Here is a 26608-nt window from a genome sequence, read left to right on the forward strand (position 1 = left end):
CATGATCCACAGGTTTGCCGTGACTGTTCTCAGTACAGCATGAAGACTCTTGTAAACAGTTATACACAAGCTCAGCAGGGAACTGTGGAACCTCTGCCTTAGTCCCAAATCCTAGTCCTGCTCCTCAACCACCCCATGACTTCACTTCCTAAACCAGGAATGCTTTGAACACTGTAATCAGAGGCCACCACACTTCATATGGCTTTGTCAGAAGTATTTAACACCCTCTCTTGATAAAGTCACATCCACACTTGGGAATTTACTGTCCTTTCCCTAAAAATCTTCCTCTCTTACCTTACATAAATCTGTTAAAACCCTTTTGGGGGGTGGGGGGGAAGCAAATTAGTTTTGTCCGTGTTTTTATATACTATGGTTTGGTATATTTAACTTCGTGGTTTCATTGAAATCAAACATAAATTGTGACTTAGAATCCCTGAGGTTTATGTCAAAAATAAGTCAAGAATATACAGTACAAACCGGGAATGGTGGCACACAGCTGTAGTCCCAGAGCTCAAGAGGCAGATAGGCAGAGCCTTCTGAGTTGGAGACCAGCCCTATCTCTATAGATAATTTCAAGATACACAGAGCTACATAGTAAGACCTTGTCTCAACACCCCCTCAAAAAAACAACAAAAAACCCCAAGAATATCTATCATAGAAAACATGTATCGTTTATTACATGGACTTAGAAATCAACACAAATCAATGTCAGGCACTTTTTAAGTACACACTATGAGAAATGTCTACCAAGGATATGCACATTGAGCAGGCAACACCACAGAGACTCACTCATCCATTTTTAGGAACAGTACAGAGTTAGAGAATTAAAAGATGAAATATTGCATAATTAGCCCACCTGTATCCTGTATTACATCTCTCCCCAATTTCAATCCACTTTAGGGTTAAATATAAGCTCTCACTTTGAGTGTTGGATTTCACTCTTTCCCTTAGTCTACTGTCATGGTCTTAAAGGATCGCACCTGCTTTAAGGAACATGACACAGATGTTTTATAAGAAGCATCCTGAATCTGTTTTCTATCACATCTGAATCTACAGAAACACATGATGGTTGACTGCTGGCTTTTCCTTCCTTCTTCTTTTCCTTTGTGACAATCTTCTCTATGTAGTCATGGTGGCTGACACTATTTATCCCAGGTTGACCTTGTATGCCCAGCGAGTCTCCTGTCTCAGCTTCCTGAGTGCTGGGATTAGTTTTAACACCACTACATATGGCTTATTTTGCTGTCTTTTAAAGCCCGTTTTAGCAGGTTTATTTTGTAATACTAGCTCTCAAATTAAAAATTCCTTTAGACATTTAATGCTGGTCTTTGCTATGTAAGCAAATGTGAAGAAAAATGGAGCAAGGGAAACCATTTTAGGATGTCTTCAGGCTCAACACTACAGTTTTGTCATCTTTCTCCATGTTAGCCTGGCTGGACTGGTATTCTCCAAAACATCACCACTCTTGGCTACATGAGAATAATGTGAATGTAAGTTAATAGCCTTTGGTCCTAATTCCTAACTTAAGGACCTGACATAGTCTATATATTTTTCTTGTATTTCTGAATCTAGTTGTGATTGTTAAGTAGAATTAAGGTGCTAAGGACAGTACAATGTCCGATTCTTCTACTGGTATCTGTATACCATGATCTGAAGCTGCTGTCCTGAGAGACTCCGAATCTCTGAAGATGCGAGTGTGCAGAGTGGTGAGTCACTGGTGGGTGGGCAGACAGAATCAGAGCAGTTACTCAAAGCCTAGGTCTGGGGAATGAGGGTTATGGGCAAAATGTAGACTATGCAGAGCGACCTTCGTTGGTGGAGAGCAAGCATCCGGGGCAGCAATGGCTAGCTGAGCTATGGAACTGCTCTGGAGAGTGTGTTTGCAGAACGCAGGTGCTCAAATCTGTTATGCAAGGAAACCCTGTCTCTACCTCATCTTGGAAATGAGAATATCAGGATACCAAGGGGAATTAGAAGACCCCAAAGTTCACAGGTGATCTAGGATGTGCTGTTATTCCCCATTAACAAAGTAGAACAGACTATAGAAGCATTCCCAAAATGCCTGCGGAGAAGACTAGACAGCTGTTTACAGTTTTTCTATTTACACACTAATATAAACAGATTGAGGTTGTCTGTACTGTATGTGATTGCTGTAGTTACAGCAAGAAATAGAAAGTGCCTGTAAGGGAGGGCCAACAGCGCCTCCCTTCTAGGCGTCGTAATACTATACACTCAGACAGAGGAAAAGAACACCTTAGAGACCTCTTGCCTACGTTCAAGCTCCTGCACTTACCTGTGACTTCCATGACTACCTACGAGGCACTTCTTAAAGGCCAGGGAGCAAAGTCCTCTCCCTTCTGACTCATGCTTATGTAATTAGGCTTACAACCCGCATTAAAGATGCCAGCCAGCACTTTCTTCTTAAGAGACAATGTCAGGAAAAAAAATGAATACTCATTCCCCACAGCCTAACCCACTCGCCTTCTCTGAATTCTTTGTCTACTGTGATGGCCAAGGTGTGCTAGAAACATAAGGGGATTTTTAAAATAAAACTCTCAATATAATGGGAAACATACATTTTATAAATGCTATGACAAAATCAAATATATTCAAATGGTTTCTCTTATGGCCAGTCTTACCAAGATATCAAGAGAAGATAAACAACTTTCAAAATTAGTATCAAAACAGGACACTTTAAATCTATCCACATGTACAGAGGTATAAATCTTTGTTCTTTTCAAAGCTGAGCACAGTGAGGTTAAATGAGATGTTTACTTATTAACACCTGAAACCACAGGACTTGCTGAGTTCTGCCCTATGACATGTAAACTGTCAGCATGATAATCAGGGGACCCACCGTATTCAGACCTAATTAATACTGTTAACGACAGCTGTGATAGTTCATATATTAATCTTTTTACTCAGTAATAATTTTGTTTTTATGTACAAGTACACAGGTATGATATTATTTTTGAGTCTAAAATAGTTAAAAACCAAAAAAAAAAAAAACCAAAAAACAAAAAACCAAAATCCCTCATATTTTGTAAATGTGGTAAAGTTTCATGCTTTCTTATGTCATGTCAATACCTGACTACACTAAGACAACTTTAACAGTGGAGTAAATGCTTTAAACATCTAATTAAGAATAAATTCTAGCCAATACCTCGGCAACACCAGGATGTGCTGCTATGTGCTGAACTGATGTAACAGAGAGGCAAGCAACTGTGCGAGGACTATTCAAATAAAAGCTAAGAAGCTGCAGATCTGGGGTAGGTGGGGGGCTCGACGGACTACTGGTCTCTGACAAAACTACGACGTAGATTTGAGTCTTTAAGGGGATTTTTACTATACAGGAGAAAGTCTCATGATTTGAAAAAGTGTGAGAACAGGAAGGACTTAGCCCTGGAAAGCCTAGTGATGAGGGCTGACGCTCTGAGCAGGTGGGAAACATTAAACGCTGAAGGTCAAGTGGGAGGCTCACAGCACAGATCTCAAACACAAGCCTCTGGTGGAACACTCATCCACTCCGATGGGTTTAGTCATTAAGGGTCTTACATTTACTAAAAGGTTTTTCAAAGTTTCCTCAATGCTTATAGAGTGGACTTCTATTTCTTACCAAATTCTTTAGGAAATTTTAAAGTCTGACACTAAAACTAGTTAAATCTTTTCTTGAATATCCTAAATCTTGACAGTTTGGAGTAACCTTCAAATTTTCAGGGCACAAAAAGTATAAAGAGTCACCAAGAATATGTTAAAACACAAAATAATTTTGTTTATAATTACGACAGAAATACTTCAAATTTTAACTAAATTTAAGAAAGGTTAACAAATATAAAAGGTGTTTTAGGTCAAATCCTAGTACAAATAATGTGATATCTCAAATTTTCAATCAAATTTTTGAAGTCATTCAGAATATTTGATTTGTTAACTATTAAACAAGGCATTTTATGCAATGGAAGAAGATACCTTTGCAGATGCTAATCTGCAAATTGAGAAATTATTAATGTTCACTGAAAACTATGCCTTATGTTTACTGTTAAATTCATTTTAACTGTTTGTCATATAATTTAATACCTGAAAAGGCTGCAGCTAAATTAATTATTACTATTTATAGGATGTTACCTCTTTGGGTAGATTATTTCACACCATGATTTTCAATTAAAAATTACCTGATCATTTTAATCACAATTTATGAATGACCGATTAGTAGCTGAATTGGCTGAATTAGGACCAGCAGAAGGGAAAGTCTGACAACTGCTTCTCGAGTAATTCTGCCCGGCCACACCAGGCCAGGAGTCTAGCAGACTCTACCCACTTGCGTTATGGATTTCCATCTGTATGACTGAGCAACAAAAATAGGTACACAACGTCAAGCTTTCTCCCTATTCATTTTTAAGGAGCAGCTTACCGATTCTGGGTTGGGGTTGGCTTGTTAGGACAATACAGAGAACAGAGGGTAAACTAAACAGTGACAATTAACACCAAAGATGGTACTCAGTGACATCAGGAAAATAACGTCATTAACTTGTGTTATTTGCTTTCCTTTAGAACACAAATAAATCAAAGCCATTAACCTGAACTTGAGGTATATACACAATACATATTCAACTTTAAGTAAAATACTTTCCATAATATTATTACATTTTTAAAAACTGGAAACAGTATCTGTGCTGATCCGTATTTGATTCAATGTAATGAAAAGGGAACATTCACTTGGGGCAGGGTGGGCTAGTCGAGGAAATAAAGCTCCAAGTTCAAATGTCTTCCTCTCCCTTGTATTCGTCAGAGCTCTCCCATGTCTGGAGAGGATTCATCATGAGAAAATACCAGTCACAGGTTTGGAAGGAATGAGAGAGCAAACGAGGTGGTGACATTTCATCTCTGTTTTCAAATAAGTGGTCTTAATTTTCTTCTTATAGAAAACTCTTAAGTCAGTTTATTATAAATATATCTAAACCATTTTTTGCAGCTTTCAGATAAAGTCCAGCACTTTGTTTATACAGAGTCCAGGAGAAGAGGTCAGAAGAGATCATCTGATCTTCAGCCGTGACATCATCCATTCAAGTCCTTGGCATAACCTAAAAAGACAACAAAAATCATGTGATTCAATTATGGACTAAAAAGTTACAGACTGTCAACTGTAGGCGTAGTTTTCTTTAACTCGAAGAGTGAAATCTGAGAGCAGGAGAGATGTAAAGGCTTTGGTTCAATTTTACCTTAAAGCTTAGATCAATGCCTAACACATGCAGGACACTCACATGACTAATGCCCAGAGAATACAGGGATGCATGCGTGCATGTGTGTGTGTGTGTGTGTGTGTGTGTGAGTTTGTGTGCGTGTTCATCACTGTCTTGTTTTTCTAATTCTAGCAATGTATTCTAAAAACAAAAATCAGTAGGTAAGCCAGTTTTTGTATGACTTCCTCAAAGCATTTTTAAGTAGGAAAGAGTGAACTCTGAATGTCTAGAATCAGCAAAGCCCAACATGGCTTAGAACATTCACATTATAAAACAGTAAAATCTTCCCTTCCCAAAAATACTTTTGACATTAAAATGCTCACGACGTGAAGTAAAAATAATGGGATATTATACTAAATATATATTAGAGTTCTTAACACAAAGTATGTATATAGTATAACTGTATGCAAAATATTTGAGGCAATGAGTATATCATTATTACTTTTTTTTGACTAATAAGTAACTGGACTAATTTGAAATATAGAAAGGGATCATCCTTGGAACAAGAGAAACCAAATGCCTAACAAGAGAGAAACAGTCATAAGTGATGCTCCTGTTCCAATGCTGTCCTGAGTATTATTGTCTAAGATGAACACGTAGATACAAAAGCCTGCTACAGTGAATGTTTAGAAAAGTCACCTTTTTTATTATTTATATGTATGTGTCTATATGCACACATGCGTGCAGGTGCCAACAGAAGCAAAAAGGAGATGTTAATACCCCCAGGGCCTGGAGTTAGAGAGTTATAAGCCACCTGACATGGATGCTGGGGACTGAACTCTGGTCCTCTACAAGAGCACCATGCTCTTAGTCACTGAGCTTTCTCTCCAATCTAACTGTAATTGGTTTTAACTTAAATTTTTGGAACAAGTATAAGTATAAAAAATATAAAATACAAAAAGCAATGAAGCAAACAAATGTTTTTTGGGAGTTACCACTTTTCTTCATAATTAGACTCCTATATTTAAACTGACAGAAAACAATGCAAAAAATGACTTCCAACTGTTAAATGTACAGCAGTCAACTACTAATAAACCACAAACTGCACTAAGCACGTAACAGCCATTATTCTTATCTTCCCAACAGCCGTGTCACAACCCTTCCCATACATACAAGAAATCCAGGCCTAGCAAGTTCAGCACACGGCATGAGTGGGGTCAAGAGACCACTTGACTCCACAGCCCACAATGACTCCCAAAGGAAAGCAAGTTTTTGGTCTAGTTTTGGTGATGTGAGTGCTTCATCGTCCCGTGCACTTGGTGGTTTCCAAAGGGAGAGAGTTCCTATCCTGTCCCCAGTTCACCTTTTGGTCCTGTGTTTCTCACCCTGATGAAAAGATAAAGAAGCTCATCCTGAACTCGAGTCTTTAGAACCTCAAGTTTTTCTACTGCTTCTGAACAGATAGCCATACCTTTGGAAAGTAGCAAAGAAACTTACTCTTTCTTTGAGCTTTTCACCCTATTTCCAACTTCCTCTATTTCCTTTCTTTTCCTGCTGAAATCAAGAGTTTACCGCTAGACTGAAGAGCCCGTCCAGAAGTTAAGAACTTTCACTAATCTTTCGAGGACCCAGGTTTGGTTACACAATGGCTTACAACTGCCTGTAACTCAAGTTCCAAGGTCTAACAGCCTCTTCTGACCACTGTGTGTTCCTGCATGGACATGGCACATATATACACATTCAGGCACATACACATAAAGTAAATAATTTTTAAAGAGGACTTTACAGCTGCTATCCTAAAATCTATTTCTTCTTTAACTACCACTGACTTCTTCTGTGCATTTCCCAATGCACTCACTGAGTTCGCTCACTCACTCTTACACTCAACAGTGGTTTTCCCATCTTTCCGCTGTCCTTGCAGAGGACCCATGTTCATTTCCAGCACCCAAATGGTGGCTCAAACTTGCTTGTAACTCCAATCCTAGCAGAGCCAGGGCTTCCTAGGATTGGCCTCTGTGAGCACAGCATTTGGTTAGACATTTACTCAAGTAACACACCTATAACACATTATTTTTCAAAAGGTAAAAAGTATTATCTGGCCTTTCCAGACCTGTTACACTCTCATTTCTCTAAGCTTCACGTACATACATGTGTATCTTATTACGTAACCATCCAAAGTCTCTGATTTAGACATTGGCTCCGTGAAATATTATCAACTTGATGACATACATGTTTCTGAGCCAAGGGTATGGTACTAATGAGAAGACATCTTACCCCTCGCCAGTGAGAGCACAGCATGCTTGGATATGCCATTGGTGGTCTTTTATAGAAGTGAGCTTCAAAAACTGGGAGATTTCTGCTACTGTCATGCATTCTTTAACATCTTGTTTATTAGCAAAAATCAGCAACCCAGCTTTCCTTAGGTCCTGTAAAAGCAAATCAAACTTTAAAGGCCAGTACTTTTCCCCAAAGACTTTCAACTTAGCTAGTTAATTTTTGTATTTTTAGTAAACTAAACTATTTTTTAATATTTTTTATTTTCACAGTCTACACCATCTCACTCCTCACAGACTGACAGAAACAAACACTGAGCATATTTTAAATAAATCTTTGTATGGGCTTACATACTTCTCGGTTGTGTATCTCTCTGTGTCTTTGTGTATGTGCATGAGGGGTGTAGTTTATGCCCTGTATGTGCAGATAAGTGTGGAGGTAGAGGTCAGTGTTGAATGTTCACTCTTTAGAAACAGGATCTCTCACTGAATGTGGAGCCCACTGAGCCTAGGAATCCAGTCTGCTCCTGCACGGCACTTGAGTCACAGGTGTGTGCTCTGTGCTCTTTTTCAGAGGTGTGTGCTGGGGTCAGATGCACATTGACATTCTTGAGCAGTACACTCTTTACTGACTGAGCTCTCTGGAAGATTCTCAGCACAAACTGTTCAGTCTTAAATGACATGCTTTACGGCCCTAAGTGTTCATACTTAACCATATTTTCAAGCATAAGAAATATCTACCACACTCATTAAAAACCAAAACCTTCAGTGGCTACTAACAGTCGCCCTTTACTCCTGCACCCGAGTCCTGCCTTCATTATGCTTCCACGCTACCTTTTCAGCTCTATTAGTATTAGTTACTGTATACTGTAATTTGTTGTTTATGCTTTTCAAGGTCTTGCTATGCAGCACAGGCGATCTTGAACTCTTATCTTCCCCCCTTGAACTCTGGAGTGCTAGAATTTCAAGGGTACAGCATCACTCACAGCTTAAGAACTCCAATTAGCAAGCTATCTACTGTCTGGACACATTGGGACAGCCTTATCTCAACATTGTTCCATCAGCTTTTCTGTCTGCATCATCCCTTTCCCTCCAATCTCCTGAGCAAACCATTCATAACCAGGAGTCCACAAGAGAATTAAATTCTTCAGAAAATGACCATACTGCAAGTTTCCAACAATGTATGCAGTTGGTATCATCTAAGCACACAAGAAAAGAAATGAATCTATAATATACTACATCGGGCTAAATTCTCAGTTTGGAAACAGTGTGTGCTTTGCGTGTGTGTGTGTGTGTGTGTGTGTGTGTGTGTGTGTGTGTGTGTGTGTGTGTGTGTGTGTGTGTGTGTATACACTCATGCATGATACAGTCACATACTGGGCCAAGAAGCCACAAAGAATGAAACTGACACATTTGGGAGTTAAACCTCCCAAAAAAATCTGTCCTCACCCAAAGAGACACTGAAAAAAACTAAACTTTTCACGGTTTCCCAGTCTACACAGAGATGCTGAATGCTATGTTTCTTCTCCTAGATCTGTTAGTTCTCTGAGACAGGGTCTAACAACTAAGCTTTTGCAGTCCTGGAACTTGCTACACAGACCGTGCTGATTTCAGACTTAGAGATGGCCCTACCTTTGCTTTCCTATGCTGGGATTACACCCATTTTAAAGGGCCATTTCAGCACTAATGTGCCAATGTGCTTAAGATACCATCTGCGGTGGACATAAAATGATGCTATTCCACACAGATTATTCTTATACATTCTGGGACTTGATTCTTTCTGGTGTAAGACTATAAGCTTCCTTTTGGTTAGTCTTTTGCAGTGTTTTATGCACTATCAAAATGACTTAGAGTGCCCTCTTCAGGATTATATAAGAATAGACAAGAACACAGGTAGATGGGTAACAGTTTTAAGTTTTAATTAGTTTCAGACATAGTTTGGACTGAAAAAAATCTAAAAATACAATGAAAACAGAAGAGCTGGATCATGACTTGAACATACACAGGAATTATTAAAGATAAATTTTGTTGTCCTAAATGAAAATGGGCTCTTATTGAAAGGTGTTATGTGGCTGAGTTAGTAAGCAGACAGATTGTCCATGGGATTTAATTTCTATCTTATCATGTAGATGTCCCGATAGCTCTTGTAGTATAGGTTGAACTCTTTTACACAGGTTTGCTAGTGATGGTATACTCAAAATACAAAATTCTGATATAGGTATTTGGCTCAAGTTAGGAATATACACTGTACCGTTGATAAATAATTTAAACATATCATTTGTAGTAATAGAATATAGAGAAGCCCCTAAACTGGGACTATAAAAATCAACTGTTATTAACAGTCTATATTAGAGAGGTGGCTCTGCAGGTAAAGTATCTGCTGTGGTAGCAAACATGAGTATCGGAGTTCTGAGCTCCGGAACTCAGTAAAAGTGATGGACGTGTGGCTTGCCTCTGATCCTAGTGTGTGCAGGAGGTGGAGACAAGGACTCCCTAGAGAAAGTGGCAAAGCCAGGCATGCCAAAACAGAGCTCCAAATTAAGCTAGTGACTGCCTCGCTATATGGCGGAAGTGAATCTAAGACACCCAACATCAACGTTGGGCCTCCACAGCATAACAATACACACGAGCACACCACACCAAACACAACAATCTTAATTATTGAAAATTATAACAACAAATGGCAACCCTAAAATAGTATCTTACCTGGGTAGAGAATCTGCTTTTTATTACATAACCTCAAGACCAAACACAATATTATGACAGTAACAGAAAGCACATTGGATTAAAGGCTATTTATTAAATTAAATTTGTAAGCTATGAAAATTTAAGGTAAACAACAGTAACCTTTTGTTCACAAGCTAATTTAAATGTTCTCTATATGCAAACTACACAGACAAAAATGTAAAATATCCAGGCCTGGTAGTGCAGGCCATCGTCTCACAACTACCTAGGAGGCTGAAGCATGCTGACTACATGACTATGGCCAGCCTGAGTAACTTAATGAAGCCTTGGCAAAAATACACATGATTTCTAAAGCTGGGGAGATAGCTCCTCAACAGAGTGCTTCACAGGGACGTGTGATGGATGCCCTGTGTCCGATGGCAAGCACGGAAAAAGGAAAAGTGTCTAACTTATCTGTCAGTTTAGTCAAGCAAACTGCAGCAAATGCAGACACCCGCTTCTCTGTGGTACACCAATATTGTCTCTTTGTCTCACAAAGCTTCATTTGTGAAGATACCTTCTACAATTTGAGTCATTCTGAAGAAAATTTTAGATTTTGGTGTCTGAAACCATGTTAAAATTAAGTATATTCAAGGTTTAATATTTCTTTTTTTTTTTTTTTTTTTGTTTTTTTTTTTTTTGTTTGTTTGTTTGTTTTTCCCGGAGCTGGGGACCAAACCCAGGGCCTTGCGCTTGCTAGGCAAGTGCTCTACCGCTGAGCTAAATCCCCAACCCCAGGTTTAGTATTTCTTATAAGCCTTGAGAAGGCTTAAAAAAATGTACTTTCAGGTTTGGAACACACTGAAGAGAAATTATTAATGCTGATTGACTAAGACTATGCTGTTGTCAGGCAGTGGTGTTGGGCAGCACTTGGGAGGTACAGAAAGAAGGATCTCCCAGAGGTAGGTTATTCTCTGAGGTCAAGGCCAGCCTGGTCTACAGAACAAGTTCCAGGACAGCCAGGGGTACACAGAGAAACTCTGTTTTTAAAAAATAATTGTGTTGGGTGTTGCTTTACGATAGCTCTGAAGCATCGCGCCTAACTGTATTTCTCATTCAGTGCCTCCGCTCTTTCACCATCTGTCACTCTCCAGTGCTCCGCCTGCTTGCTGACTCTGCTCCAGCCCAACAGGGAGCCTGCTATGGGTCCCAGCACCATCTTTAAGGCTTTTCTCAGCTCCAGCCAGCTTTGTACTTTTCTCCTTTTTATCTTCTCCCAGCAATGAGTATAAGTAAGAATGTTTGTACATATAATAAAAGGCATTACAAAATATTTGTTATATTCAATTCCTGTCTCTCTAAAAGCTGGTTAATCGCATAAACTTTCTAGGCCTTGGTGTAACAGCCAAAGGAAAGGGAAGCAGCCAGGTTAGGGTCCCCAGGCAAAAAGTACTTCAGGGGTTGGGGATTTAGCCCAGGGGGAAGGCGCTTGCCTAGGAAGCAAGGCCCCGGGTTCGGGCCCCAGCCCCGAAAAAAAAAACCAAAAAAAAAAAAAAAAAAAAGTACTTCAGAGACTGAGCTGCGCTGCTATATACTAGCCAATGTTAGCAATCAAACAGGGAGGTTTCCTGCTAAAGATAACATACATATGGTGCTGGAAAATTAGCTTAAGATTTCTACATTTGGATCCTCAGGCAGCAGAAAGACAAAGTAATACTGGGCCTGGCTTTAGTATTTAAAACCAAAGCCCACACTCCATGAGACACCTTTTCCAGCAAGGTCACATACTACCTAATGGTGCCACTCCCTATAAACCTGGGGTGGGGTGGGGTCATTCATTAAGCACAATCACTAAAAGAAAAGTGTACTCTTAATTTACAAACCCCACCTTTTATTAGGTCCCCTAAATTTTTAATAGTCTACCTGAAACAAATAAAATCTGTAACGCAAAATCCAAAAGAAGTCACTGAATCAATAGTAGCATACAACTTTATGACAAGTATCCCAATTTTCTTAGGTTTCATCACATTCCACTGAAATAAAAAAGTATACTCTATACATATGTTATGTAGCAATTTCCTTCTAAGTGGAACAAATCCTGGAAGGAGAGTCCTTAAGGTTCAAGGAAAAAAAAAAAAAAAAACAAAAAAAACAAAAACTCACAAGTCTCAGGAAGCTCCTAAAACTTATAAGACACAAGGTTTCATCCCCAAAGTTATGAGACATATAAGGTCTAATGGGGAGAAGAGATTCAGGATCATAAAAACTATCTGTAAGTTGCAAACAGCTTTGCAAGAATGCTGCTTTTATGAGGAAGTCAACCAGCATAGTGTAGGCGTTAGGGTCAATTGCCTTTATGTCAGCTGTGTAACCCCTTACCCATATTCCTGTAAGTCAATAAATTCATCGTGCAAACTTTGGTACAATAGTTGGTACCCTATTGTTGCTAAACCCTAGGAGGGGACATGATCTTTATGAGGTTAGAGAGGTTTTAATGAATCTAAATGAAGAAGACTGGCAGTTTGGTAAAATGGTAAATAAGAGGAATGAGAGAAGGTCAAAGCTGGTCTCTAGGCTACATTAAGACAAATGTGGGGGTTGGGGATTTGCTCAGTGGTAGAGCACTTGCCTAGGGGCAAAGTGCAAGGCCCTGGGTTCGGTCAGCTCCAAAAAAAAAAAAAAAAAAAAAAGACAAATGTATGTGATAATATTTCTGTTAGGCTCGAATTCCCAGAAAAACAATAGAAAGTCAAATGTTGTGCTATTAAGCTTCTAAAGGGCTTAAAAAACCAGAAGAGCGGGGCTGGGATTTAGCTCAGCGGTAGGAGCTTACCTAGGAAGCGCAAGGCCCTGGGTTCGATCCCCAGCTCGAAAAAAAAAAAAAAAAAAAAAACCAGAAGAGCAGTTTACAGAAGACTTAAGTGATAAAAGAGCCAAGTGATAAGCTTGCCTTGGGCTAGGCAATTATAGCTCCAGTGTATATATAAAAAAAGCATACCAGGAGTGGAGACTGCCCAGCATGGAATCTTTTCAGCAGCCAAATTTGGCTGATATAAAAGCAAAGGCACAATAATAGCCTAGAACATGTCAGAACCAAGAAGCTGACTCTAGTGCTAGACATAGCAGGCAAGTATGGCTCTGTTCCTAACTTGGGAGTGAGCCAAATTGAGCAGTGAAAGCTAGTCCAGTTAGGACTTGCTGGTGTTAAAGAAATATGGAGCAGTCTTGAAGTAGCACAATAACACAGGGCAAGGAAGTAGGATGACTCATGGTAAATGTTTTAGATTGTGGAACAATAAAGGGCAATATCTCTCATTCAGATATGCTGTTCTCAACACTCCCTTCTGACAACAAAACTGGCAGGTATGATGAAATCTTTTGTGCTATATTACATCTGCTAATGTTTCTTTTTTAGTATCCCTTCAGCCATCAACTGGTACTTACTATGGTAGTTTTTCAGAGATCCTACCTGTGGTTTGTAAAAATATTTCATTACACAATGCTAATACTTGTTATACAGATATATAAAAAACACCAAGAACACTAAAGGCTACAGTTTTAAATACAAAACGTTTTATGTTGTGGTTTGAATATGAAATGATCACTTAAAGGCTCATTTGTGTAAACACTTGGTTCCCAACCAGTGATGCCGCTTAAGATGACAGAACTTTCAGAAACAGCCTTACTGGAGGAACTAAACTACCAGGGTAGACCTTGAAACTGTATGACAAAGCCCACTTCCCACTGGTCTCTACTTCTTAGATCTGGGTGCAAGCTTTGGCAGTGGTGGTATTGTAGCCAATGAGGTTTATCCAAAGTGAGATTATTGCTAATTAAATCTGGGTGCTATGTGATCAGTCAGTCTCCCGTTCCTGCCTTCTGGCTGTGTTTTCCTCACCAAGATTGACTATATAGTTCTGGAATTATAAACTGAAACAAATCTATTCTGTCTTAAGCTGCTTTTCTCAGAGTAACTGTATTACATGAACAGGAAAAGAAACCAAGGCACTGTGTGAGTTGGGTAGGCACTTCTAAGTTGTTGGCAAAAATCCCAATATTAGAGGTAGGCAACCTCTCAATGACTTGTCAGCTGGGGAGGCCCTAAAGGCCACAACTATAAAGGAATGCCACTGTTCTCTGTTGCATGCCAGAGCTGCGTAGAGTCCATACTGCTGAAGACAATGCATGCTTTGGCTACAGGATATGGAGATATCAGACACTGTTAACTGTTAATCCTTCCTACTGGATGGTTTTCAGAGCTAGAAGGTACTTGTGGGCTGTTAGAGGAAGAACTGTCTCCAGCAATCTGGTTGGCTACGGATCCTGTGGACTACAGCTCTACCATGCTAAAGAAAATGTGTGAGTACTGGTACAACAGTGGCATGACTTCTATGGGTGCGGCCTACCGTTTTACAACTGGATTTAAGGACTAGTGTATAGTGCTGTACACCAGACAAAAGCTGATGGCAAAGAAGGGCACAAGCCTCAGGAAGGAGGCCATTGCTGCTGTTTTCTTAAGTGAACATAGTGTGCCTGTCAAACTGCCTGCCTTTTAACTGCTTCTCCTGTTTATCGATTACTGTTTTTGTCAGCCTCAATAAGCTATGGGGAAATGTCCCCCCCCCCCCAATAGGGAATGTACTGTAGAGACTCAAAGCCTCCAGCTGTGTATGGTGGTCCACACCTGGGGTACCTGGAGGCAGAGGCAAGTGGATCTCTGGAGTTTGAGGACAGCCAGGCAAGCAAGCATTCTACCAGTGAATATATACACAGCCCTAATTTACTTAAATTTTGAATACTGTGACTAGTAGTATTTTAAAAGACTTAAAATTATGAGCTAGTCATATAATTTCATTTGGTAAAAGAGATTTTAAAAAATGGGGGGAAAAAAAAACCCTAAGAGCCACTAGATTTAAATATTAGTCTGATAACAGAGAACACTCAAGAACTATTATATGTGCAGATACTTATGATGTGCCTGTCATAAAATAATCCTCTGTATGAATAATCTGCCCAAAACGTAAAAAGAAAGCTACATAGCAGAAGTTCTTCTGCCCAGTGAAACCTATAAATTAAGAGTTTTAAGCTACAGACCAGTCTATGGTTATCTGTGCAGTCTTTCTCCTGTTTCCTGACACACTTCAAATTTGGGAAGTATGAAAATCCCAAAACATGAATGACAAGCAGGTATGACCAACAGATAATTTTTTACATTGAAATACTCTTTATGAGGAACTGTAAGAGGTAATAGGATGCCCATTCTCACTTACTACCTAAAGCAGACTTACCTCGTGGGCTAGCATTTTGTAGAGCTCTTCTCTAGTTACAGAAATTCTTTCTCTGTCTGTGCTGTCCACCACAACTATTACAAACTAAAAAAATTAAAAAAAAAAAAAAAAAAAAAAAAGATCATTAGTGACTTACAGAATTTGGTATCTGAAAAATCATTAGGTACTTACACATTCAATTACATGACACTTATATTAAGACATAAAATCTACTGTATGGTAAGAGAACCAGGGATACTTAGCATACTTGCTATAAAGCTTAAGGATCTGACTCATTTCTAATTCAAATACATTTACTAGTTTTTAAAAAAAACAAAAGCAAAGAATATTATGCTAACACTCTAATAAAAATAGAACTTTTTTCTTCTCAAAACTACTGTATGAACACTAATAGGCCTACATCCCTACATCCCTGTATTTACACCATAACACTATTTCAAACAAAAAAAACAACCAAACCAAAAACAAACCCCAACACTTTAGGTTTCCAGTGTAAGTTACTTCCAGACAATCACTACTACTATTCTTTGAAACCCAGAACGGTATATGTAGTAGGACAATGTGACAGATAAAGAAATTAACAAATTGAAGGTATCAACTGGCATATAAAAGAAGTGCTTCCTTATGCCCAGAGCATCTGCTATCTGCAAGCACAGCTCTGTAATGAACACATGGTCAAACAGTGGCTTCTGGGGTGGGCAGACCCCACTGCACTAACCAAGAGCATCACAAAGAAGAGGGAAATGTGCAGTTACTATACTTATATCGCTCACATTACCTGTTACCGAAACACACTGCACTTTTATTTTTAGGACTAGGTAATAATTCCCAAATAAAATGCTATGATTTTTAGCCTTTTGTTCCTTAGGTTGCAACAACTACAACATTTCACTGGGTAGTCTGCTGGCAGAAGACTTTAGATGGCATTTGAATCAACCCTTTTCAAGGATGACACAATTTAATGCCTGCAGCACTGTGTATGGGGGTCTGACATTGACCTTTATAAGCCATACGTACAATTCCTCCAATCACAGGATGAAATGCTAATGGAGTGCTGGGGCCAGGCCACAAGATACTTGGTAGTATCATTAATGATTTAAATATCAGCCTTACATATGTATGTGCAGAGTATTTTTAAGGCCTTATAATACACACTAAAAAAACAACTGGTTCAATCTTTCAACTTATAGGCCTAGATGATGAATTTAAATGTCATAGGTTTGAAATATTCTCGTGGAACAAAACATGTAAATAAAACCATATGATTATATCTAAAATGCTTTATAATTAAAAGATTTCTTCAACGGCAACTATACTGCATAAAAGAAAATACTCAGCAAAAACTGGCTAGGACTCAAACCACAGAGGAGTCCTTTCACTTGGCTGGGATTTCTCCCACTTAGACACATATGAAGAGCAAGAAGGAAATGCAATCAGAAATCATGAAATGCAAGACATTTAAGAGTAGCTACTGGACCAAACAACCTGACTGCCTGATCACCCACCAACTCTCCCTACAGAGACCAGATGATGAATGGAGTTAAGGTTTGGAAACAAGGAATGGAAAACTACTAGGCTCACACTCGAAAATCAAAATGCTGCTCCTTTTTAAAGACCGTAATGACTCAAAGCCAAATGCTTCTCAAGGACTCAGACATTCATGTAAACAGTAGCATTAGGAATGTTACCTCTGTGTTAGTATAATAAGTGTTCCAGGAAGAACGAAGGGATTCTTGGCCACCAATATCCCACATCAGGAAACGTGTATTATTAACCACAATCTCTTCCACATTGCTTCCTATTGTAGGAGATGTATGTACAACTTCATTCATGGAACTAGGAGGGGAGAAGTTTACAAAATTAGTGAGGAAGGTAGCTCATCTCACAATTCTTACATCAAGGGACAAGTCAGCACGGCTTCTAACTTATACCCAAGTGCCCTTGTTTTTGAGCTCACACAATGATTCATTAAAGATATAAAAGAGCTCAAATAAATAATGGTTTTAGAGTATTACAGATCATTTGGGCAAAGTGTATAAACAAACATGCTCTTGTTTTCTAAAAACAAGAGAATCAAATCAAACAGTGAGCATGCTTGCTTGGTGTTGTGCAAATTCCTAGCTCAGCACAGACAGCTCCTTAAATCTGGCTCCTGGCTTATGGCTACTCTGCTTGGATCCACATAACTTTTCATTGATTTCATTGATCAAAACCACAAAAACAAATGAATAACTAGAAATAACAAAATTAAATTTTAAGCACTTAATACTTACAACTGGTAAAGGATGGTAGTCTTCCCGGCATTGTCCAGCCCAACAATAATAACTTTGTGCTCTGAAATAAAAACCAGCAGAGACTTACAACACACACACACAGATCCCATACTTTACTCTGTATAAGTCAGCAATTAGCACTCTTTAGCCTTCTAAGAACTCAAAAGAATACTTCAACAAGCAAGGAGCGTGCTGTTATTCTACGTGGACACCTCTCATCTTTCCAACAGTCTCTCCAGGCAGTCAGAAGCACCCTCTTTTTCTGGGCCTAAGGAAGTCTACACTCAGCGAAGGACCCCCAAATACAGTCACAACCATTACAAATGATCTGAGCTACTGAATTCAGAGTGTGGAAGTGCAGGCTTCCCTTGGGCATGTCCACGGGAAACGTGAACAGGAAGGAGAAAAAGAAGAGTTTGTCCCATGGGTAACAGTAAATTTATATCTCACGAGTCTGTAAACTCAATCCTGCTACTATCCCTGAGTCCACAACCTCAGCGAGAGTTACACATAAAAATGAGTACCACAGAAGAACACCAGCAAGTACAATAAAGACATATATTTTGAAGGAGCTTGACAAGCTAGGAATGGTGGCCACGGCTGAGGTTCCAGACACTTGAGTGGTGAACAGGAAGATCCCAAGTTCCAGGCACCAGGCTGGACCAGGCAATGTGGTAAGACACTATTTCAAAACACAAAACAAACTCAACTGGCTGAGTATAGGCTCCCTAACCCAGGCTTAACACTTACAAGCTACATTCACTACCAATCTAACAGCTGCATTATAGATATATACACAGACACACACACACATATATGTATATATTAATATATAATTACATATTATATTTATTTTTAGTGTTATTATAATAAGTCAACAATGACCAATCTCATCAGAGGAAAGTATATTTTATGGCTGAATTAAAATCAGAAAACTCTTGAGTAATGTGGGATTCCAACAGGCTTCATGACCATGAATGTACTTCACGGTGGGGCCACATGTGCATCAGGACCAGGTAACTGAGTTCAGCTAGGAAGCCTTTCTTCCAGATAAGTTTCTAACTAGCACAAGTGGACCTTTCTAATTTTACTTGCAAATGTAAGCATTCCCTATTTGCTGATGTACGCTTTCTTCTGTTCTGTTAATACAAGCATCTACAAAGGTATTAAAGCGAAAAGAAAATTTCCTAGTTGAGCACTCACTTTAAGTTAAAGCCTCCTTGGACTGGATGGGATGGCACTCTTCTTTAATCACACCACTGCAGAGGCAGAGGCAGGTGAGTTCCAGGCTAGCACGGTTTACACAGCAAACATTGCAGAGTGAGGCTCAGTTTTGAAACAAGCTAACTAGAGTCTTTCTCAAATAGCAGCTTAATTCTAACTTGAAGGAGTACATTTTGTACTACCCTCATGATTAGCTACAGGTCAAAATTTAGGAAAACTTCTAGTGCTCAGAAACAAAACACATTTATAATCATCAATGAAAGGAATGGTGTTCTTGAAACTTTACAGACTAAACAGGACCCGTCCAAAAGTAATAAAAACTACAAGAGTCTATGTGAAATGACATAAGCAATGACTTAAGCACGGATGTCTGTGTGAACAATGTGTCTACAGATGACAACACGTTATCTGTTTGCACAGCCCTTAATCACATCCGGACGTTATGAGCAGGCAATGTCGCAGTGCTATTGCTTCTCAAACGCTTTGTCATTCTTGCTTCCAGAGCCTGAGGTACACCATGGTAAACGTTCTCAGTGGTGATAAATCCTTTCGCTTCACAAGATGAACCTGAGTTTTAAAGAGGGTCCCTTGGAACCATCTTGGTCAGCAGGGAAAAGGCAGCTGAAATGAACACAGCTTTCCGTTAAACAGGGTATGACCCTGCGTGATAATTGTTTTAAAAAAAAAAAAAAAAGTCTTTCCAATGACATTCTAAATTGAGCTTCTAAACATACACTGAATAAGAGGAGACACTGGCAGGAAACCTATCTGGTTTCTAAAACAATACCTTTCCCGTTAAACCTCATCCTATAGTTTGGACACAAGTTTCAGTTCTTTGCTTTTGTTTTGTGATCTTTAGTGAGGCCTTCAAGGACTTATGTTCTGATTCTAAAACCACTACTTTTCTTAGCTCCCAGAAAGGATTATCTACATCAAAAATACCTAAGAAAGCGTAGGGGGGTGGGGGTGGGGGTGGGGGAGGGAGGTCGCACCTGGCCACATGCGGAGCAGGACAAGCAAGCATCCTGAGCAGAACCACTATCGCAGCAACAGATGCTAAAGTAAGGCAGAGGGGAAGAGGCTCACATCACAAAAATTTCATTTTCTCAGGATACAAGCTAAAGAAAGGATAGAGTGTCTAGAAAAAACCCAACAACAAAACCCAGGGGTGGGAGTGTATGGTGGATGATACGATGTGTGACCCTGTACCTGGAGGCACAATGTAAAGTTTTTAACTACTCAAGATGGAAAAACAGACAGCTAGATAAAAGATTTAGCTCCCAAAGAGAACCATTATGTTATGTTCCATAAGACTGGGAATGAGGGAAGTCCTAACAGGTGAGCAGGAAAGGTAAGAAGGTGCTGGGACACCGGAAGTTAGAAGCCTTGAAGGCCACATGTCCTTCTATGCCCCTGCTGGTAAAGCAGATAGGAAAATGGAGGTTACATCACTGGGGACAAGGTGAGAAGGGATGACTGTGGCAAAGGGTAAGTGTCTTAATCCTAAACGCCTAATTCCTTGGCTACACACTAAACCCAGACAGCTGGTCAGTGAACCTGGTCGCCAGATTACCCCACCGACTTTCCACTTAATTTTGCTAGCACCATTCTCCAATCTGGCGACACTGCTCTTGTGCTTAACTTTACAAAATTAACCAAGTCCTACACCACTACCAAATACATAAATACACACCCCAACCGAGACTACTAAAAATATAAACAGAGGGAATGTAAGCTATTGTACCATAAAAGGCTATCATGACATTTCAAGAAAGAAAAGAAGAAGAAGAAGAAGAAGAAGAAGAAGAAGAAGAAGAAGAAGAAGAAGAAGAAGAAGAAGAAGAAGAAGAAGAAGAAGAAACGTAAATCAAGGATGTGCAAAAAACCTCTCCAAAGAGCCACAGGCTGGGTGTGGGTGTCTGTGTTAAGTGGACACACAAAGTTCAACGTACAGAAGAGTCTGTAATCCAGTGGATCACCCCCTCACACATCCTCATGCCCACACACTGAATTCACTCCAACCACTAGAGGGGAATGAGCTTACAGTATCAATGACTGTGGCTTCCTAAATCAAAGACAGGGCGTGTGAGTCATAACGAGGACTGCAACAGTAAGACAGAGTTGTGTGTGTGTGGTGCCACCGCAATAGTGACAAGCCAGTGTATTCCCAAGGTAGAATTAGATCATCCACAGACGTTCTAGTACTAAACCAACTCCCGCACATCCTTGCGGTCTCTGCACTCTGCGCTCATCACCAGACATAACAACGCTCTACAGAGAATGTAAATCTGCAGTGTTAGAATTCCTCCTTACAATGTGCTTCAAGTCACATCCTCCACAGAGCATACATATAGCATAACAGGAGGTGGGATGACGGAGGACACATGTCAATCAGACTTTGGCCATTTCAACTCCTTGGCACTTGTGAATCACTGCAATTGCTGTTTTGTATGACTTCATTTAGAAGGCCTTTCCCACAGTACTCCTGCACTCAGGAAAGCACAAACACCGCCATCATTCTCTGCTGGGATTCAGAATTTGACCTGGACTCTACCTTACCAATCAGTAGTTTGTCATAAAAACACTTCTTGTCCATGGCTCCTTCCTCCTTCATTTTCTTCGACAAACCCAGGCAGCCTACTAGTCCACTGGTTGTCTAAGTCTATATCTATCTGACTACTACTTGGTAAATTCATCAAAAAAATTAAAAGTAACCATCATTTAAAGACCTTCTATCTCTATGAATCACACAAAGTTGGAAAACACAAACATCTCATATCCAAATTATCACTTAGCCTTACCAAGTCTAGGTCTGGCAGGCATGTCAGTTCTGTGATGAGACCCAGCACAAAAGCCATAAACTTATTTAAAATACTATGAAGTTTTTGGGTTTTTTTTGACTTTTGTTTTTTGGTAAAATTGACCATGTAATTCTGAGCATGAATGTTGTAGATGACACGTTGTGTCCCAACATCAAAAGCTCAGACACATCTGTTCACCCTAAATCTGTAGTAACAAAGACTTGCTTTTAAGAAATTGCTGGGGGAGGGAAAAAAAATGAGAAACAAAGATGAAAATCAGAAACCCATTAGGAGGCAGAAATTACATAATAGTTTGAGGTTGGAAAGTTTTACAAAGACTGATTAGAACGAGGTACTGGTAAGAAGATAAAAGTAATCACTATGCTACACAAGACCCAGGTACTAAGGGTAAAGGTGCGTGCACTACAAACAGCTTGTGCAGAGTGCACTGTCATCAAGAACAATGTCCCTCCAGAAGCTCCACTCTGCACTCACTGAGAGAATGCAGACAGGGCGCACCTGGAGCTCAGAGGCAGTGTCCTGATAAGGTACAATGTCCAGTCACTTCCTGCTGTACTCTCCTGCATGGATGAACTCCCTTGAAAAAAAGACCAGGAACTGAGGTGGCTCCCCCAACACAAGACCAACACAGCAGGGGGCAGCTTTGCTAGCACTCATTCATAACTTGATTCCTTTCCTAACAACCAATGAGCAGAGGGAGGAGCAAGGCTGTCAACAGGGAAACTCCACACCTTTTACAGTCTACATAGGTGTTGGAAAGATTCTTCCTTCACCTACCCACATTCTTTATAAAGTGTGTGTGTGTGTGTGTGTGTGTGTGTGTGTGTGTGTGTGTGTGTGTGTGTGTGTGTGTGTGTGTGTGTGTGTGTTGGCCAGGGGAGGGTATGGTGAGAACACGCTGGCACTAGAGATCCTTGTTTAACATCCCAGGCCATTTTCAAATAAAGCCCTAAGGTGCATCTGTAAAATGGAAATTTCTAAGTAATACCCAACAGGGCAGTTTAACCAACCCAGGTGAAACAGCTGGAGCCCAGTGTTGCAAAAGTAACACCAGATTCACCAGCTGCCAATTCATCTATAGAGACGGGCTGCTCTCTTTTCTCTGCCCTAGACTATAACAAAAGTGTCATAAAGGCAAGATTTGTCTGTTTCATTCTCTGCCTTATTCCCAACACCTAGAGCAGTGGTTCTCAGCCTTCCAAATGCGGAGAGCCTTTAACATAGTTCCCCCCAACCATAAAGTTACTTTACTGCTACTTCATAACTCTAATTTTGCTACTGTTATGAAGAGTAAAAACCAGTTTTTCCCCCATGGTCTTAGGGATGGAGACCCACAGGTTGAGAACTGCTGCCCTAGATCCCAACAGGAGCTAGAAAGGTATTTAAGCCAGACACGAACAACAGGCTCTTCTAGAGGTGCAGTCATGGATGGCAAACCTAAATCTAACGATTCACAACATAACTCGGTCAACAGGGAGAAAAGTTGTCAGTGGCTTCTTATAAAGATCAACGAGCATCACCTCATTTCTTTGTTCTTTCTCAACCCGCAGAAGCCACTTGAGCCTGCTTCCTCTTTTCCAGGGAAATAACTACTTACAGACTTTTTATTTTTTTGAGACAGAATCTCATGTTAGCCCAGGTTATCCCCCCCCCCCCCGGAGCTGAGGACCGAACCCAGGGCCTTGCGCTTGCTAGGCAAGCGCTCTACCACTGAGCTAAATCCCCAACCCTTAGCCCAGGTTAACCTTAACTTTACTATGTAGCCAAGGATGTGCATCCTTAGTGACAGGATCACAGGTGACCCCCCACCACCACATCCTGTTTTCTCTAGGACAGGGGTGGTGAAGTGGGAACCACTGAGCCCCAGCCTCAGTATTTTTTTTAACGGTGTCAATAAATGACAATATCTAGAATAATGTTGGAGCACTGCAGAATCTGCTTCACCTAAATAGAACCTCCGGTTTCCTCGGTTAGGTAGGCAGCTCACCATCACTGCTTTAACTGAGCAGCTGCTTTTTGAGAAGACAGAGCTGCTATGTCTCTGCATTCATCAGTCTATCAAACTCTGCAATTACTCAAAGCCTCTTTCGTCACATCTGTGACGAGTACGGAAACATGTCCTGAACCTTCTGTAAAACAAAGCATGGAAGACACGCCTAATTTCTGTGTCCCATTCTCCACAGGTCCAAAAGTACCAACAAGTGTCTGCCACAGTGAATCCCATGAAGCTACTGTGCTGAGAAAAGACCATTTAACAAACCATTTCTTCATGGTTTCACTATACTGACTGGGAATTTTCTAGAAACTGAACTCTATTAATTCTCTTGTTAATTTTTAAACAAGGAGTAAATGTCCAGGCAAACACTACTACAAAATGCAGATTATAAGATCTGTACTGATACCAATGTATTCCTGCTATCACTTGCGATTAGCTGAGTTTCTTTTAAAGTTCTAATTCACTTTTTAAGTTACAGCAACAGTTGCCATTAAGTCAAACCAGAAAGTGAGGACAGTACCAGAGACACTTTAAAGCACAAAGTCTAAAGGAAAGCAGAACTGAAACACTAGCTTCACTAAATTCACAGATTGTACAGGACAGAACTAGATACTTATTACTCCCATAAACATCACCAGTTCTACAACGATATAATCGTTAGTACTTCAAACCTAGAGTTTTAATATTCAAAAACCGTAGACCCCACAAATTCCTCCTGTGCTAGGTGAGAGTATGTAAACCCACGGAATTGTGAAGCCACTGGAGACCACTACCCCGTCACTCGAACTCTGCTGACCAGACAGTGCTAATGGAAATAATCCTCTTTATTGCCTTCCACTTCATTTAGTACCGTTATCTAAAGTATAATTTTTTTTAAAAAAATTATTATTAAAGAAGCATAACCCACTAGGTATTACAAGTAATTCCATAAAGCCAGCTCTATCCCGGAGGAGGAGCAAACCAGGAAACAGCTCCGTCTAAAGAGTAGGCACCACCGTTCATTAAGTTTTAACTGGAAAAAGTGGGGGTGCGACAATGCTACCAGCTTATACAAGAGAAAAACAGTACGTGGTTGACAGATGGAATGAACCGCAAGTAGAGCTTAAAAAAAAAGCACGACGTTTCATTTTAGTAACTATGTAGTTCTGTTAAAACCATATTCTCTCCAGTATCACACACCCAATTCTGTAATTTCTTTTATAAATCCTCTATGTCTGCCGTGGCAATGTCTGCTTTTGGGCGAACTTAAAGAGTAACCTGGTAGTTACCTAATGCTAACGAATGAGAGCCGAGGTAGGCTTTTAAAAGCTTTCAGCGAAACACTTTAACAAGGGCCAAAAACAAAAAAACAAAACAAAACAAAACAAAACAAAAACCCTCTAATAACCCAAGAAGGAAAACGACCTTAGGCTTGACCTTTACCACAGAGACAAACGGCGCAAAGGAGAGACTCCACCACTATTCCGCAGCGAGGGTCTCCCCGCCCCTCCCCCCAAGAGAGCCTCCCGAAGCGAACCAGACGAGTCCAGCACTAGTTCCAGTTTTCCGCATTCTGCAAACTGTGGGCTCGGTGGCGCCTCTAGGGCCAGGGCCCTCGGTCTTCACCCTAGAACCCCAGCTGTTGTCCGTGCGGCCCAAACACAACTGCCGGCCGGCGACGCGGATGGAGGCAGGCCAGGCCGCGCGTTGGGCCCCCGGCGTGGAGCAGGACACCCTTCGCGCTCGCGATCAAATCGGAGCAATGGGTGTATGGCGGGAGGAAGCTCTCCCCAGCTCCCGAGAGACAAAGGCGACCCCCTCCGCCCGACAAGGGCCGGGACCTCCTCGCCCGGCCCAGCCTCACCCTGGTGATTGAACAGTCTCCAGATCCGGGTGAAGAGAATTCCCATCCTCGGGCAGCGGAGCCCTCCAGCCGCCCGGGCTCAGGCTGCGGGGCAGAAGGACGCGCCGGGGCCTCCGCCTCTGCTCCCGCGCCAGCCGCGCGCCCGCTTCCAGGGACCCGCGGGGAGGCCGCAGCCCAGGCCACCTAGCCACGCGCGAGGCCCCGCCGCTACCGCCGCGGCGCTCGCCTGGCTCGCGGACATCGCCGCCGCGTTGTCTGCTCGAGCCTCGTGGGCCACCGTCCTCCCCCAGTTCCTCTCCGGCGGCTGCTCGGGCAGGGGCAGGGAGGAGCTAGGGGACTGCGCAGGCGCAGGAGCCAGAGGCGGGGCGAAGGGACCGGGGGCGGGGCGAGGGGGCAGGAGGCGGGGCGAAGGGGCGGGAGGCCGCTGCAGCACGGAAGACCCAGCGAAGGCTAAGGCGCTCTAGGCGTGCTGCTGTCCGGGTTTGAAGTTGTTTCTGAGCCTCGAGCCACAATGCAAATATATAACCATACCTACTTCCAAAAGTCCCAGGTTTGGGCCCGGACGATGGTAAGCATTAGGTCTCTTTAAAGCCTATTATCGCTGACAGCAGCTGAAATCTTGGCCTTTTTTTTTTTTTTTTTTTTTTTAAGTCGCTGCAGTTTTTCCCACACCTCTGTCTTTGCTTCTCAGGCTCTTCCCTCTCCAATCTCCCTCCACACTCTCAGGCCACTCTTGGCCAGAACAGTTTTCCTTAAATATCTCCCCCCGATTTAAAAAATCTTAAATGTTCACAAAAGCTATCTGAGCTGAGTCCAAAAAGACTGTAAACAAGAAACTCACTGGTCTTCATGATATGGTCCAAATGCCGTTTTCTCTCATTCAGGAGTCACCTTCCTGTTAAATAGATGGTCAAATGCTGTCATCATTCTTCTTGCCTAAAGTTTGAACAGTTGTGCCTCTGGGTATGTGAATGTCCAGCCCTGCACCCCCCACCCCCTCCCCAGTGCAGGAATTATTAGTAATCGCTGGCGACCTTGATCCGAAGAG

At 41.0% G+C, this 26608-nt stretch overlaps 1 protein-coding gene across 1 annotated transcript; it reads right to left on the minus strand.

Moving 5' to 3' along the window:
• Window positions 1-648: 648 nt before the first annotated feature.
• Window positions 649-25863, minus strand: Arl5a (ADP ribosylation factor like GTPase 5A). The gene is made up of 6 exons (XM_032903280.1): window positions 25561-25863; window positions 17676-17736; window positions 17091-17238; window positions 15403-15486; window positions 7452-7603; window positions 649-5078 (listed from the first exon to the last, which is right to left on the minus strand). The coding sequence occupies exons 1-6, from the start codon at window positions 25604-25606 to the stop codon at window positions 5030-5032; spliced, it is 540 nt and encodes a 179-aa protein (XP_032759171.1). The 5' UTR covers window positions 25607-25863; the 3' UTR covers window positions 649-5029.
• Window positions 25864-26608: the final 745 nt, after the last annotated feature.

This window comes from Rattus rattus, chromosome 5 (assembly GCF_011064425.1).
Source record: "Rattus rattus isolate New Zealand chromosome 5, Rrattus_CSIRO_v1, whole genome shotgun sequence".
NCBI classification, from domain to species: Eukaryota; Metazoa; Chordata; class Mammalia; order Rodentia; family Muridae; genus Rattus; species Rattus rattus.